Source organism: Entelurus aequoreus, linkage group LG17 (genome assembly GCF_033978785.1).
Source record: "Entelurus aequoreus isolate RoL-2023_Sb linkage group LG17, RoL_Eaeq_v1.1, whole genome shotgun sequence".
Classification (NCBI taxonomy): domain Eukaryota; kingdom Metazoa; phylum Chordata; class Actinopteri; order Syngnathiformes; family Syngnathidae; genus Entelurus; species Entelurus aequoreus.
The window spans coordinates 9,403,024-9,419,305 of record NC_084747.1 but is presented as its reverse complement, the minus strand read 5'-3'; the positions used below and the strand labels follow the sequence as shown (position 1 = coordinate 9,419,305).

At 44.3% G+C, this 16,282-nt stretch overlaps 2 protein-coding genes across 3 annotated transcripts in view; one reads left to right on the top strand and one right to left on the bottom strand.

Annotated features, from left to right (window-relative positions):
- LOC133632255 (gastrula zinc finger protein XlCGF52.1-like) overlaps positions 1–16,004 on the top strand; it is an 18,358-nt gene extending 2,354 nt beyond the window's left edge. The window contains exons 2-3 of one of the 2 annotated variants that reach the window (XM_062024594.1): positions 13,769–14,302; positions 15,702–16,004. In XM_062024594.1, the coding sequence (XP_061880578.1) occupies positions 13,769–14,302; positions 15,702–15,862 (695 nt within the window). In that variant the 3' untranslated portion in view covers positions 15,863–16,004. Of the gene's footprint in view, positions 1–13,768 lie in introns of both variants that reach the window. The other variant, XM_062024593.1, reaches the window with a different exon arrangement.
- On the bottom strand, positions 2,599–6,288 carry LOC133632226 (uncharacterized). Its single transcript, XM_062024532.1, has 2 exons — positions 2,803–6,288; positions 2,599–2,742 (listed from the first exon to the last, which is right to left on the bottom strand). The coding sequence occupies exon 1, from the start codon at positions 6,271–6,273 to the stop codon at positions 2,806–2,808; it is 3,468 nt and encodes a 1,155-aa protein (XP_061880516.1). The 5' UTR covers positions 6,274–6,288; the 3' UTR covers positions 2,599–2,742; positions 2,803–2,805.
- Positions 16,005–16,282: the final 278 nt, after the last annotated feature.

Sequence of the window (16,282 nt, the reverse complement as noted above, 5' to 3'; positions counted from 1 at the left end):
AATCACAGAATAGGTATTTTCTAATTTTATTGTCAAATATTTGAGAATAGAGACCAGCCTCGAACAACACATCCAAATGCGTAGCCCAAGTTGATCTGGCATTCCACAGGCCAAAAGCAACTCTTTTCACACAAAGAAAGCCCGCCTTTCCCCTCCCCCCAACACTGATAAGAAGAGAGACTTGGGGGTTGTGTTCACATTCCTGATGGTTTACGACCCTATCTAACCAGGCAATCTGAAGACAAAGAGAAACTAGTATACAGAGTAAAATTAAGGAAAGAAATGAGCTGATTCAAACATGATTATGAATAAAGAAATAGCTCTTAAACATATGCATTATCTACAATCCCCCTTCAGATCTTATCCAAAAGATCTCTCCTACGAGAGCAACACCTCTAAAGCACGCCCCACATTAAAGTAGGTGCTGTAGTTTTTTTTTCTTTGAGCAAGCTAGCAATAAAACAACAGCATATTTACATGGATGACAGATGGAGGGAGTCCACGTCAATGTCGTCATGGTCAGGGAAGGAAATCAACAATTCTCGAAAGTCTCCATTTTGCTTGACCCCCTTCAAAGACATAACGAGCCCAGAAACAGGGTGGGGTTGACCTTCTACAGCTCTAACAATGATGCGGGTGCATAGAGACTTAGCACAAGGGGCGATAAAGCAACCGCAAGAGGCTATAATGGCCAAGAAAACTCCAATGGAGACCAGGACAGACTTAATTAGGTCAGTCCACCTGCCAAATGTGCTTTGGAGCCAATCTTTAAAGGGGTCAGAGACCCCTGAAACTTCAGTAAGTTCCTTAGACAGGGCCTGGAGGCCCTCTAAGGCCCTCTGAACTGAGCCATCTGGTGCAGTGTTGTTAGGAATGAAGGTACAGCATTGGTCACCAAACATTGCACACACGCCTTCTTCCTTGGCTAGGATGCGGTCAAGGGCTATGCGGTTCTGGATGGCCATGAGAGAGGTCGGGGCAAGTTGTTCAGCAAGTCCCTCAACGGCGTCACGAGTCAGGTTGGTCAGTCTCAACAGATTATAAAAAACATAGTTAATGCGTTCAACATTTTTAGTAGCAGTCACAGGGAAAATAGCACCAATGATAGGAAGGTTCTCGAAACCTGCACAGGATTCACACCACAATTTGTGTTGTGAGGGGACCCCTCTTGGTTGTCCAATTGCATCAAAGTAAACACCATCAGGGTTTCTCATCAGATCAAAGGAGCCCTTTACACTCCTTCGAGATAAAACATGGCGGCGTCGGCGAGAAGTTAGAGAGGCCGCTGAGACAGGAGTTACAAGGGGAGTTAATTTGGTACCCACTAGGGTGAGTGGGGTCACCAGTCTAACCATAGCACAAAGCCCTACGGATGACTTTGGGATTCTAATGTACAATCTGTGCTCCCCACAATACCAGAATAAGTCAGCTCGTGCCCAAGGGCCTATCCTTGAGCCATCTATCAGTGTGGTGCACCAGGAAGGGTTAATATCACCCAATTTGTTGGGGGACGAAGAGGGTCCTTTGAATTGAAAACACGTGTAATTCAGCTTTTGGGCCACAAATGGAAGAAGTCGGGTGGAATTGTCAACAGGAGGGTACACACTAGCCAACAAATCGCACCCTGGTGGCGTGGGTTCAGAGAACAAGGAAATAAGACAGTTTGAGCCATTTATGTCAGTCAACTTAAAAGGGGCGGGGTAAGTGTGGGGAAAAGGACGTCCAGCGGAACAAGCAACACAGTCACCCAGGTTTTGGCTCTTAGCCATGCTAGTCATCCACCTGAGCCATAGGTTGCCTGCACCTGCTCCTAAGGTCAAAGCTACCAGGTCTTCAGTGGTGATGTCATTAGTATACACAGATGTGAGAGCTTTTGTAACGTCACCGAGGTGGAGTGGCACTTTAGGTGCTACAGAGGGGGCAAAGGTAGTTAATGCCCTCTCAAGGATATTAATTTTAATAATCCCTTTAGGGTCCGTACCAGCCTGTTCAACCCCCAAAACAACATAAAAGGGACTTGGCACAACACCCATTCCGATAATTGTAAGTGCAAGGGGATTCTGGGAACGATCAAAATTCCTCTGAAAGGTCATCCCTCTCTGAATAACTTGTAATAGTAGAGGTAGGCGGTAATGGTAAAAAGAGGGCCCTGTGTAGTGGGTTACACTCGTCCATGAGGGGCACCACCCACTAGAGTATGTTGTCTGCTTCCGACACCAATGATTCAGTTTTATGTCGTCACAAAGATAGAGGTTACTACTACGGTACAAACTATTTTTCCCCCCGCATTTAATCACACTGCACAGGTCAAAAAAATAAGTCTTGCTGTCCCCCCTAACCCAGTCTATTTCAAGTCCGCCGTATGTTCTAAGACACTTGTCAGTCACTGTCGTCGGGAAGGAAGGACTGAGGCACAAGAACAGTAGAACAAGCCTAAACACCAATCCGTCAGGAAATACTTCTGGGCGTAACATCCTTGTTTTTCGACTATCAAAATCAGAGTAATTCAGGTAACGAAACGGGGATAAACATCAAACTTTTCACTTAATATAACGACACAGATAGTTATGCTGAAAACAAGCAAGAGAAATTGGATAACTTCGAGTATAAAGGCTGGTCTCAAATAAGGATATACAATATAGAAGTTAAAAAGAGTAATATAGGTAGAAAATCTCTCTCTCAGCGTCGTCTTCTGGGCTGTAGGATTATGTGTGTGTAATTAAAGCCTCGCTCTTCTATGACCTAGAGGGGGAGAGGTTACTAGCACGATCACCCCTTATGTGTGTTACTTCGTTAACACACCCACTAAAAATGAGTCGTTTTCTGCTCCCGTTCTTCTTCAGCTGCCTCAGGCTCAAAAGGCGCTGCTAGGGGGTCGAGTGGGGCAGATGATGTGGCTATGTCAGCAATGACATCCGCTGGTGATCTATCAGGTTCTTCAGCAGGAGTGCAGAGGGAGAGGTGGTACCAGGTGTCCCCTTTACCAGCTAGTCGAAGGGCGTGAGACGTCCGTTCCACGACCTTGAAGGGACCAGTCCACCTGGGCTCCGTCCACTTGCGTTTGATGACTTTGAGCTTGACCCACTCTACGGGAGGGAGGGTCCCTGGAGGAGTGGATTGTTGTCCACGAATCTGTGCAGAGAAATTATTACACAAATTCTGAATTTGTTCAAAGTACCATTTTGGTTTTACGCTGATTCTTCCTTCCAGGGAGGCAGCTGGTCCTGGGAAGGGCTGACCTGAATGCAGTTCATAGGGTGAAAAACCAGTTTTGTTCATGGACATTCGGATGGTCATTAAAGCCAATGGTAACGCGTCAACCCACTTCAATTTGGTCTGTGCACAGATTTTTGCCAATTTTGTCTTGATGTTTTGGTTCATTCTCTCGACCTTACCTTGGGACTGAGGATGGTACACCGAACCAAACCTGTGTTCTAGTCCGAGAGCCTTTTCGACCAAGGCTAGGTGAGTATTTTTGAAATGGGTGCCGTTGTCTGACCTAATCTTTTTGGGGAAACCATGTCGGGGAATTAGGTCATTAACAAGCCATTTAATTACTGATTTTGCATCCTCTTTTGAGGTTGGAGTTGCTTCCGGCCATCCACTGTAATTGTCAACGCAAGTTAGCAAGTACCTTTTCCCTTGTACCGGATTGATCATGTCAGTGTAATCGATCGTCCATTCTTCACCATTTTGTGCCGGAATGGGGAAAGTCCCCATTTCTGGTTTCAGTGTTGGTCTGGGGTTAAAGTCCTGGCAGATATCGCAGTATCTGACGTGGTTGTCCACAATGTTCTCCAAATAGGGGTGCCACCATAGTGACAAGTTCGCTTTTGTTTGCTTTGCCCCCACATGTCCGGGACCGTGGGCCCATCGGAGCATTTTTTGTCTAATTCCTGGGGGCCAGGCCAGGTGACCATTTGGCCCTCGCCAAAGACCTGTCGGGTCTTGTCTAGCGCCTCTTCTCAGCCACAAAGTTTTCTCTTGTGGTGAGGCCTGCTCCTGATGTTTTCTGATTTCATTATCAGACAGGGCAGGTAGGAGTTCTGTCTGGCAGGCAGTGGCAGTCATGATAATTCCAGTCTTGTCATAGCCAGCAGTTTGCTTAGCTACGGAGTCAGCAAAGTTGTTACCATCAGTTACTGTCCCTTTTTCCTTACTGTGTCCCTTGCACTTGACAATAGCTATCCTTTTAGGTAGGAGCAGCGCTGTTTCCAGTGCTTCCATTTCTGTCTTGTATTTAATCGGATGTCCTTCAGCAGTCAGGAAGCCATTTCTCTTCCATTTAGGAAGGTCAATGACAGCTGACATGAAGGCATAAGCCGAGTCTGTAAAGATAGTCACTTCGTAGTCTTTTCCTTGCTTTAGGGCTTCTGTCAAAGCCACAAGTTCAGCTCTTTGTGCCGACAGCTGTTCGTCAAGTGTCTGGGTGGCCAAGGTCTCCCATTCTCCTGAGCTGGACTGCTGTACCACTGACCAAGCTGCCTGCAATCCCTTTAGAGGATGTCTGAAACAACAGCCGTCCGTGAACAGCCAGTGGGAGCCTGGGATGGGTGTGGTCAACAGGTCTGGTCTTATCTTTTCAGTCAAAGCAACTCTCTCCTCACAGTGATGTAGTTCTCCACTATTTATGTTATCAGCCATGTTGATTCCTTCGTGTGTAAAAGTTATGTGAGGTTGTTGCAAAATTTTCATGAGTCTGCGTTGTTTGAGTGGCGTCATGGTAAACAAATGTGATGATACATATGCAATGACAGTGTGGTTTGTCAGTACTGTAAGTGGGTGTCCCATGACAATGTGTGCCGTTTTGTCAATCAGTTTTGCCAAAGTGGAAGCATGTTGCGAGCATGTGTGATGTCGAAGTTCAGATAGGTCAAGCAGAATGCTGGTGTAGGTTAAAACGCAACGCGTTCCCCCTATACCTCCCCCTTCAGGTTTCTGAAAAAGGACAGCGTTAGCAGTACCTTCACTCTCAGAAACATCTAAGTAGAAGGGTAGTTTGTAGTCTGGTACTGCAAGGGCAGAAGCAGAAGACAAATGTTGCTTGAGGTCAATGAAAGCTTGTTCGGCCTCAACCGTCCACTGGAGGGCAGCATTTGAGTTGCGGACTCCAGCAGTGCGGAGGAGGGCACGAAGAGGAGCTGTTTTCAAGGAAAAACAAGGAATGTAGGAGCGGCTGAAACCAGCCAATCCAAGGAAGGACTGTAATTGTTTGACAGAAGAAGGTTTAGGATGACATAGGATAGACTGGCGATGGTCAGGGGACAGGGAGACCCCCGTTGAGGAGATCTCCCGCCCCATGAAATGAACAAGGGAACGGGCAACCTGCAATTTCTTACGAGAGACCTTGTATCCTGTTGAGGCCAGACGCTGAAGAACAGCTAGGGTGGCCGCCAGGCATGAGGTAGGAGAAGAAGCAGCGATGAGTATGTCATCTACATACTGGACAACAAATGTGTCGTCAAAAAGCTCCACTGAGGCCAGATCGTCTCGTAATTGCTGGTTGAAAAGGCCAGGCGACAGTTTCCAACCTTGTGGGAGGCGGGAGTACTGCAGCTTTTGACCTTGAAAGGTGAAAGCAAAGACATGTTTGATGCATTCAGCGATAGGGATGCAAAAGAAAGCATTCGCTAGGTCAATGACAGAGAAATAACAGTGTGCAGTGGTCAGATGGGTGAGTGCTGTGTAAGGGTTAGGAACAGGTATGGGAGGGGTCACTGTGACGTCATTAACGGCCCTAAGATCGTGTACCATCCGGTACACAGAGGTGCCAGTTTTTGGAACAGGCAAAATAGGTGTGTTCCATTTAGAGTTGGAGGGTTCCAATACTCCAGATTGTTTAAGGCCTGAGATGGTATCTGTAATGCCATCTATGGCTTGTTGTTTTTGTGGGTATTGTCTGACATGTACCACACTACTGGTGTCAATTTTGACAGAGACAGGGGACGCATTGACAGCAAGACCAACATCTGTGGGACCTTGAGACCAAACGGTCAGTGGGAGGGTGTTTAACATGTCAGCAGCTTCAGGATGGTCTGTTCGTTCTTGCCCATGCTCTCGAGCGACCTGAAGATGTTGTAGAACCCCGAGGTCAGCAGTCTGAGAGCAGGAGATACGAAACATATCAACTGAGTCAGAATGTTGTAAGTGTGGTATTTGGGTGTCTACCCAATCAGTGGCAGATACTCCCTGTTTTGTCATTGGACCCAAGTCCTTGGCTTGGTAGGCGGGACAAAGAGCAAGAGAACAATGTGGGACTGCCGTAGCGTCCATTTTATACCATTTTTTCTGTTGAGGAGTGAAATCGACATGGGCGGACACACCCTGAGCTCCAGCATAGATGTGAGTGTAGGCCAAAGGCCACTCTTTCCCTGCTATGGTGTCAAAACCTTCTTGGTAACTTTCATCAGATTGGCAATCATAATATAAGGTGACATGTGGCGGATCAGGTGGTGGTACATACGGACGCAGCTCGGTCAGCCAGGGCTTCCACTGATAGAAGAGCAGGAGCAGCCCTTGTCCTTCACTTGTTTCCGGGAGGAGGCGTGTCCAGTAGATGTCCGCCATTTGTGGTACCTCAGGTTGAGGCATGAGCACAAACATGGAGGAGCCTTTATAGTGGTGTCGCAGCTTGGTGATAGTGCCGTCAGGTAACACCAGGAAGGTTCCTTCTGTGCGATATTGGATGTCAGGGTACAGTTTGTAAAGCAGATCATTACCGAGCAGGCAAGGTGTGTGATGATCAACCACGAAGGGATGCTTTAGCGAGTGTCCAGCAATCTGAACCGGAAGTGGTTTGGTGACAGGTAACATCCTTGTGACCCCAGCAAAGCCTTCAACCTTTAAAAAGGAAGCACACAGTTTCTTTGGAACTACTGCATTCAAAAGTGAATGTGTAGCGCCAGTGTCAATCATGAACTGATAACATTGTCCATTGACAACTATGTCCAGCAGGGGGCCTGTCTGTATTTCCTGCTGTGGCTCCTGCTGTGGGCAGCTTCAGAAGACCCCCCCTTGGTCCACGTCGTCACCCAGGAAGTAGGCGGAGGCGCCAGGCGCTAAGGCGGACCTGGGGGCGTGGTATTGTTGCTGTTGTTGTGGCTGCTGTTGGGAGGAGCTCTGCTGTGGGTGCCCTCTGCCACGACCTCGTGTTCGTCTGCCGGCACGACGGAACCATTCCTGTTCGGAAATACTCGGACAGTCTCGGCTCCAGTGACCAGGCTGGTCACAGTTGAAACAGTTTCTTCCCCGGATTGACTTTGAAACGCCGCGTCCACCACCTGAGCCTGAGGGTCTGGTTTCAAGTTTATTGAGGATTCTTTCCTCCATCTTTTGTAGTTCAAAAGCAAGTTCACCCGTTGCCGAATACACTTTAGCAGATTTGTGACCTTTAGGGTCTTTAGACATTTTTGCTACATCAATTTGTAAATTAAGGAGTTGTTTCCTTACTGCTCTGTCCTCAGCCTTATCATTTTCACCTTGCTTAGTCCAATTCTGCATGTGGTGGATAAGGTGCCTCTCCCAGGTAGCACCGTCAGCTCCTGGTATATCAGGATTAGCATCCATCCTTTTTTTCACCACAGTTGGCATTGCGTCAAGTACGGCTCGTCTAAAAAACTGTCGGTGTTCCCCTTCTTTACTGGGGTGCACACCTGTAGCACGTGACCATTGCTCTTTAGCTTGACTTATGAATACATAAGGTGACTCACCATCTTTCCACTGATAAGTGGGTGTGGCATTTTGACACGGAAGAGGGAAGAGACTGCGCATAGCAGTAGCTATGTCGTGAATGTATGGTGTTATTGGCAGGGTCTGAGGTTCAGCCATTAATCCTGCTTGTTGTTCCATGTTTTGGCCATCTTGCGTGGAAACACAACGATACAAAATGCCCCTAAAGTCTCCTACTGAGAGTGTGTATCCTGCTGTTAGTTTGTCTAACGTATTAAGCCAAAGACTCCCACCTTCAGACACAGGTGGGAGTTTGTCAACGATGGCCTGTATGTCTGCAACAGCAAAAGGCTTATATTGGAATCTGCCGCTATTATCAGGAAAAAGTGGATATGCGTGTCCCTCCAGCTTTTTTTTTAAGCGTGTGTTGTATGCATGTGGTTCATGTGGGTGTTGGTCAATGTAGCCTTCCATTGAGCCATTAACAGTTACAGGAGACCACAAAGTCTGGCTCTGTTGTGTGTTGTATGCATGTGGTTCATGTGGGTGTTGGTCAATGTAGCCTTCCATTGAGCCATTAACAGTTACAGGAGACCACAAAGTCTGGCTCTGTTGTGTGTTGTTCGAGAATGTCTGATGTGCACGTGAGAGACTGTCATCTACTGGGGGAGGGCATTTGTTTATGGCAACAAAATGGTCTGGCGTGTAAAGTGAGGAGTTCTGCATTGACTCATGCATTATCTGCTGTCTAGTAAGATTAGGCATATTCGGGAGGTTTTCCGCTGGGTGGCTGTTATTTTGGGGCTTAGGCACCAGAGGTGATTTACACTCAGGAGACAGCATTAGTTTTGGAGGAGGGTTCAATCTTAGAGAGGCTGTGTGAGCACCGCCCTCATTTGTCACAGGAGTAGGGGGTGGACCAGAGAGCTTTGTTTCTGTTTCGACCACCAGGGCTCCTCCTGTGACTGTCAAAAGTGGGTATAAAGACGCCTCCGGCTTTACGTCATAGGGCGGTGGCTTAGTCAAAGTCTGGGCGGGTCGTTTGAATTGTCTTGCGCATGCGCGACAGGCGAAAGACCAGTCAATCCATTTTTTCATGTTTATCTCAATTGTTTTCATTTCTTTAGCAGCTTTTCTTTTTTCCATGTAACTCCCGCTTACTCGAATTCCCTCTAGCTTCCTTTTCTCATTCGTCAAACGCTTATATTCTCGAGCACATAAGTTCTGTAAGCCTTCTTTTAACCCGTTAGGTTCCTCGCCCTGTGCTCGAGTCATCTCCTTAACTACTTTACTTCGTTCCTTTTTGTCTCTCCCCGCGGACTCCATTGTTACCAAAAGCACATTCAATTGATCATTGAACGATAACCATTCATCACATTTTCCCCAGCCGTCATCACATTCTTGTCTGTCACACTCCTTGGCCATTTTCACCAGCGCACACACACACACAAGCACGTGTAAGCACTCACGCACACACAAGCAAGTGCCTACAGCCCTACGCACACACACACACACACACACGTAAGCACTCTCTCTGCGTTTCACTTTACCATAAAACTTCCAGTTACTTTTTTATTTTATTTTTTATTTTACCTGACGTTTGAGTTCACAACTTTTCGAGTATTGTAAACTCCCTCTTAACCCTTTCAAGGAACGTTCTCTTTTTTTCTTTTTAAACTCTACTTGCTAATTTTATTGTCGACAACCGTCCATTCAATTGATCATTACACAGTAATGATTCATCACATTCCTCCCCGACCGCCATCACATTCCTGTCTGTCACACTCAGTGGCCATTGTGTCTATTTTTTTTCAGAAGGGCCTCGAACCCCTGAAGGCCTTTAACCCACAAACCATACGGCGGCCTTTAACCCCGTAATTTTTCGTACAATACGCAGCGAGAGCCTCTAACTCTAACCCGTGCAATTTATCGTGCAATATGCAGGCCTCTAACCTCCATATCATACGAGGGCCTTTAACCCGTTACTCTTTTAGGCGGCGACCAACTACCCAGGGTGAGCCACACCCAACTATTAGTTCACTCGTCAATGAAACTGCCCGTCACGGTAATCGAGACACAATGGCGTGAGTTGACCACCTATTTACAATTTTAATGCAATGGCAGGCTCGGCAAAAATGCAATCAATCTATCAAAATCACCATTCTGTGTCTGCGGTACAAAGCAGTGTTTAACTTACAGACTTCTGGGCAGACTCCTAATGCAGATTTTATCTAAAAAGAAAGGTTCTGCTTACCTTGAATTATGTTTTGGCCATGTGAGTCTGTCCAGAAGATTGCAAGAGAAGGTCCAATTGTCAGCGTGTCATCTCGGACGAGGCCCCCAAATTGTTGCGTTTGACCAGATGTTCCTCCAAGTGGGATGTAAAACGCTGGTCAGTCCCAAGTTACTTAGATGACACAAACTGATCTCGAATATACACCAATCACAGAATAGGTATTTTCTAATTTTATTGTCAAATATTTGAGAATAGAGACCAGCCTCGAACAACACATCCAAATGCGTAGCCCAAGTTGATCTGGCATTCCACAGGCCAAAAGCAACTCTTTTCACACAAAGAAAGCCCGCCTTTCCCCTCCCCCCAACACTGATAAGAAGAGAGACTTGGGGTTTGTGTTCACATTCCTGATGGTTTACGACCCTATCTAACCAGGCAATCTGAAGACAAAGAGAAACTAGTATACAGAGTAAAATTAAGGAAAGAAATGAGCTGATTCAAACATGATTATGAATAAAGAAATAGCTCTTAAACATATGCATTATCTACAATATATATATATATATATATATATTTATATTTATTATATGTGTATATGTACTGTTAACATTTCAGTGTTTCCCACACATTCATTTATTTGTGGCGGCCCGCCACGAAAGAATTACGTCCGCCACAAATAAAATAAAATAAAAACTTTTTTTATTTTTATTTATTTATTTATTTATTTGTCCTGTCCAGCTTCTCAGGCAAATCATATAGTTGATGTAGATGCCCATATAGGCTGTTCAGATTTACTTTACAAAAGAGAAGTGTAGGATACTTCCCTTTTTGCCTTATTTGTATTTGACCACTACTGTTTTCTGTTTATTTGTTACTGACTGTGGCAGGACACCTCTGCCTCTGTTTCACTTTATGTTGCTGGTAAATAATATGGTTGTAGTAGTAGGCTAAAGTTAAATTATTTAGTATGCACTAATTAAAGGGGCAGAGCTTTAAGAGACATTTTAGCTTTTATATGTTATAAGATATATTTTTTTGTTAGAACCACAATTAATAAATATATTTCAGTGAATAACTTATTGTTGAAATCTGTATATAAATATGTACATAAAGTGTTGTAATTATATTGTAAAATGGATGGCTGGATGGACGTTTAAAACAAAACTGTTATTATTAATTAGTAAGTATACATTTTTTGAGCCTTTTTAGAGAAAATCATATCATTGTAGTAAATTATGCAAATTTATCGATTATGTCATGGTGACCACGCCCATTGCCACGCCCCCACCGCCACAGGTATCTTGGCAGTTTATGGGAAACACTGCATTTGATTGCAAAGTCACAAGTGTCACAGCCAGTTGTTGTGGCCCCATTTAAGTCTGGAAGTACAAAATACTTTTTTCTAACTTTGACGCCCTCTTTTCTGAGCTTTCTGAAGTTTTCTTACAACTCCTCTGCAGACTTCTCTATGTGTGTCCCCATATTGTTGTTGGGCAGGTGACAGTTAAACTGACAGATCGCCGCAAGAAATACTTGACACAAGAATTATATCATCGAAGTGGACTTTTGACTGTGCGATATAATATTTGAGCATTTGAAATATTTATGAGGCGTGACCACCGAGTATCTTGTAGAAGTATTTTTTAACTGTCTAAACATACAGCCATGTGATGCGACTACCGAGTCGAGTCTTGTTTTTACGACAGCCGTAATCCAGGTTGAATGGGTACCTGGGTGGCTCACAAGCCTCTTACATCACACCCCCCTTTTTATGCATTTTTTTTATCAGTAATTATGCATGATGATCGTATTAGCTTGTTCCTTAGAATTATCCCCAACTGTTTAAACATGTTTCTCTTTTGCAAAATACGCAAACAAGTATTTTATGAAATGTATTGTAAATACAGCATTACAAACTGCTAGTGTAAATAAGACATATTATGAAAATGTTAGTCTGTGACCACAATACTCAAACAAACAATCAACACCTTTGTTTTGCGTGGCCGCTTATCCTCTCTGTAGGTAGAAGGTAATCTAACTTCACCACCAGATCTCGTGTAATATGAGAATGTTTCAGATTGTCCACTTGACCATTCGACGATTCGTTGTGTTTGAAATCCAATGATTTTGCAAAGTCTTTGAAGTCAGTCAGCACTGGCATACTGAGGACCATTATCCAAGATGACCACATCTTGTTACGCCATGCCTTGCAAACATTGATTTCAGAGCGAATATGATGCAGCTACTTACTCCTGGTGTCTCTCGATTAAGCAAATTCTGGGAATGTAGAAGAATTCTGACTTTTTCCCACGGTCTGTCTTTGATTGATTTTGATTGAGACTTTTATTAGTAGGTTGCACAGTGAAGTACATATTCCGTACAATTGACCACTAAATGGTAACACCCGAATAAGTTTTTCAACTTGTTTAAGTCGGGGTCCACTTAAATTGATTCATGATACAGATATATACTATCATATATACTATCATCATAATACAGTCATCACACAAGATAATCACATTGAATTATTTACATTATTTACAATCAGGGGTGTGTGTGGGGGGGGGGGGTATGCACATCAAGTAGTGGACATAGAGAGAGAGAGAGAGAGAGAGAGAGAGAGAGAGAGAGAGAGAGAGAGAGAGATCAGAAGGCATAAGAAAAAGTATCTGCATTTGATTGTTTACATTTGATTATTAGCAATCGGGGAGGGTGTTAGTTTAGGGTTGTAGCTGCCTGGAGGTGAACTTTTATTGCGGTTTTGATGGAGGATAGAGATGCCCTTTCTTTTATACCTGTTGGGAGCGCATTCCACATTGATGTGGCATAGAAAGAGAATGAGTTAAGACCTTTGTTAGTTCGGAATCTGGGTTTAACGTGGTTAGTGTAGCTCCCCCTGGTGTTGTGGTTATGGCGGTCATTTACGTTAAGGAAGTAGTTTGACATGTACTTCGGTATCAGGGAGGTGTAGCGGATTTTATAGACTAGGCTCAGTGCAAGTTGTTTAACTCTGTCTTCCACCTTGAGCCAGCCCACTTTAGAGAAGTGGGTAGGAGTGAGGTGGGATCTGGGGTGGAGGATCTGGGGTGGAGGTCTAGAAGTAACAAGTACTGGGTGTAATAGTAGTGGCTCTCCTGGGTTGCTTTTGCAGTTCTCGTTGCAGGTGGCACCCTGAGACACGACCTCGTCAATGCGTGTAGACATGTGTGGCCAGTACAACACATTCCGGGCTCTTTCTTTGCACATCACAATCCCCAAGTGCAGTGTTGGGACTAACGTGTTACAAAGTAACGCATTACTGTAACGCCGTTATTTTTCGGCGGTAACTAGTAGATTAGCGCGTTATTTTTTATATTCAGTAACTCGGTTACCGTTGCTACATGATGCGTTACTGCGTTATTTTACGTGATTTTTTTTATGTAGTATCGGCTAGAAACTGAGAAGATCTGAGTGTGTTTTATTGGATAGCTGCAGTGTCGTCCTTCTGAATATCCCTGTCTCACAAGGGGGAGAAGAGTAGAGGCACGCTGTGTGTGTGTGTGTGTGTGTGGGGGGAGGAGGAGTCCTGTGTTTACTAACAAGACATCATGGCGGAGCCAAAGTCGAGTTTCTTAAGTTGGAGATATTCTCACTACTTTTCTTTTGTCGAGCACAAAGAAAAGAACATTTTAGTTAAATGTAAGTAGTGTCTTGGATCAAAGATCCTATCTACTGCCCAAAACAGCGATTCAAATCTGCTGAAACAGCTACAAAAGCAACATGCTTCGACGAAGCTAGTAAAGACAGAGACAGACTCCGATAGAAGAAAGTGGGTAGCGAGTCCAAGGAGAAATGTCTGATCTAAAGTGTGTTTGTGTCTCGCAGATGTGGAACAGCCGATTGGTCACCCAGGAGAACTTACACCTCAGCCGCAAGGAGAAAGTTCCACTTTGAAGGAAGAGGATCCACATTCCCCTCACATTAAAGAGGAAGAGGAGGACCTTTGCATCACTCTCGGGGCGGAGGAAGCTGATCTCGCCAGGTTGCCACTGACTATTGTCTCTGTGAAGACTGAAGATGATGAAGAGAAACCACCTGAGACCTTTCGTTGGTCGTTCTCTGCCAACGTCCAGCAGCTGATTGGTCATCCAGAAGAGCTTCCTCCTCATCAGCAGGGTGGGGACTTCACTTGGAAGCAGGAGGCTTCACAGCCACCCCACCTTAAAGAGGAAGATGAGGGAGGGTGTCTTCTAGGGCCGGAGGAAGCTGATCTCACCAAGTTACAACTGATTGTTGTCTCTGTGAAGACTGAAGATGATGAAGAGAAAGCACAAGTAGACAACATCTTAGCTCCACTATCAGATAGTGAGGCTGAAGACGAGGTTGAAGAACCTTTTAGCAGCGATACAGACTGTAAAGGTGATATGAGGACTCACACTGACAACACAAACTCTGAATGTTCTATAGAGAACACAACTAAAAAACATTTGAGCTGCTCAGTGTGTGCGAAAAGCTTTATGAAAAAGAGTAATTTGATTCAACACATGAGAATACACACAGGAGAAAAAACATTTAATTGTTCAGTTTGTGGTAAAAGCTTCACTCAAAAAGGAAATTTGAGTCAACATATGAAAACACACACAGGAGAAAAAACATTTAATTGCTCAGTTTGTAGTAAAAGCTTTTCTCTAAAGTGCAATTTGACTCAACACATGAGAATGCACACGGGAGAAAAACCATTTAATTGTTCAGTTTGCGGTAAAAACTTTTCTATGAAGGGCAGTTTGACTGTACACATGAGAACACACACCGGTGAAAAGCCGTTTGATTGTTCCGTTTGTAGCAAAAGCTTTTTTCGAAAGGGCAGTTTGACTCAACATATGAAGAAGCACACTGGAGAAAAACTAATTTATTGTTCAATATGCGGTAAAAGCTTCATTACCAACAGTCATTTGACTGAACACATGAGAAAGCACACTGGAGAGAAACCATTCATCTGTTCAGTTTGCGGTAAAAGCTATACTCAGAGAAGCAATTTGTCTGATCATATGAGAACACACAGGAGGAACATCTGTCAGTTGTTCAGTTAGCGGTGAAATATTTCTTCATAATGGAGACACAGTGAGACCCAAAAGAACACATAGGGGTGAAAAAACAATCTGCCCTTAATTTTTGTGTCAAAAATATACTCAAAGGGAAAAAAAATTCAGAGAATAAAACGATTAGTAGCTCAGTTTTTGACTACAGTGTCTTTACAAAGTTAGACATAATGAAACACTGAAGTGTTGTGAGCGTATATTAAAGGTTTAGAGGCAAGAATACAAGGCAGCTCATCAAACACAGCAGCAACCTTTCTCTGGTTTTTGATTGCTTTATCATTAATTTTATTTTTTTTATATACTTTATTGGGAACTTTGAAATAACTTGAACCAAAATTACTCATTTAGAGTTAGAATGACACTAAGAACAACAGATACACCACAAAATGGATGGTGGAGTTCTCCTCACTTTCCCTTATAATAGTCTCAGGCCATTATTTTGGTGGCTGCATGCATTTGAATGGTATAAAAAATATTGTTTAACTCGAAGAAACGTCTGTTTCCGTGGAATAAAAACTGTTGTTGTCAGAATAATTGTATATAAGTTGTCACACAACTCGTTTGCTTGCAGTTCAGGTTGCCCTGCGTGAAGACCCCTGGTTACTATCCACTTGTGCTCACAAAGCTGTCCTCCTTCTTATCAAGCAAAGGCAGACAGCTTGTAAATCTCCACTGTGTGCAATGGAATGCGCCTCGCCATAGAAGTGTCTGTTTTTCAGATCTGGACCGCCACGGGAGGGGCCGTATCAGGACCATATCAGGACCCGAAGTCTCCAAGAAGATAAGGCGGACAAGCAGAAAGTGGGTGAACCCGACACCGCTCCAAGCACATTTTGTTTTAACTGTTTATGACCCAATACTGGGCTGCTGCATAATCTGACGCCTCCCCTTAGATGCAGCTTCAGCTATGTAATCAGGGAATGCCCAAATAAATGGGGAGGCGCTGGAACTTTTTCCTCAGAGCGTGGGGTGACACTGTACGAGGGTGCAGTTCCACGCGCTCTCCTCATGAGCTAAATTGAGTCCTGTCTCTGTTTGATTCCTTGCTTCTTGTCCTGTTAAATAGATAGTATGGTGTTTGAACCTGACAGTTGTATTCATACCTGACCTGCATACAGTTCCTCATTTGGACTTAAATTATTTTCTGACCTCCCCCCAAACTTAAACATTTTTAAAAAACATTGACTCTGGAAACTGTGACTTCAACTTAAGTGACTTACTGTAGGGACTTCAGTATAAAATCATGTGTACATTTGCGTGTATGTCGCAACTTTTACCGCAAGTCTACGCCGCACCTTCC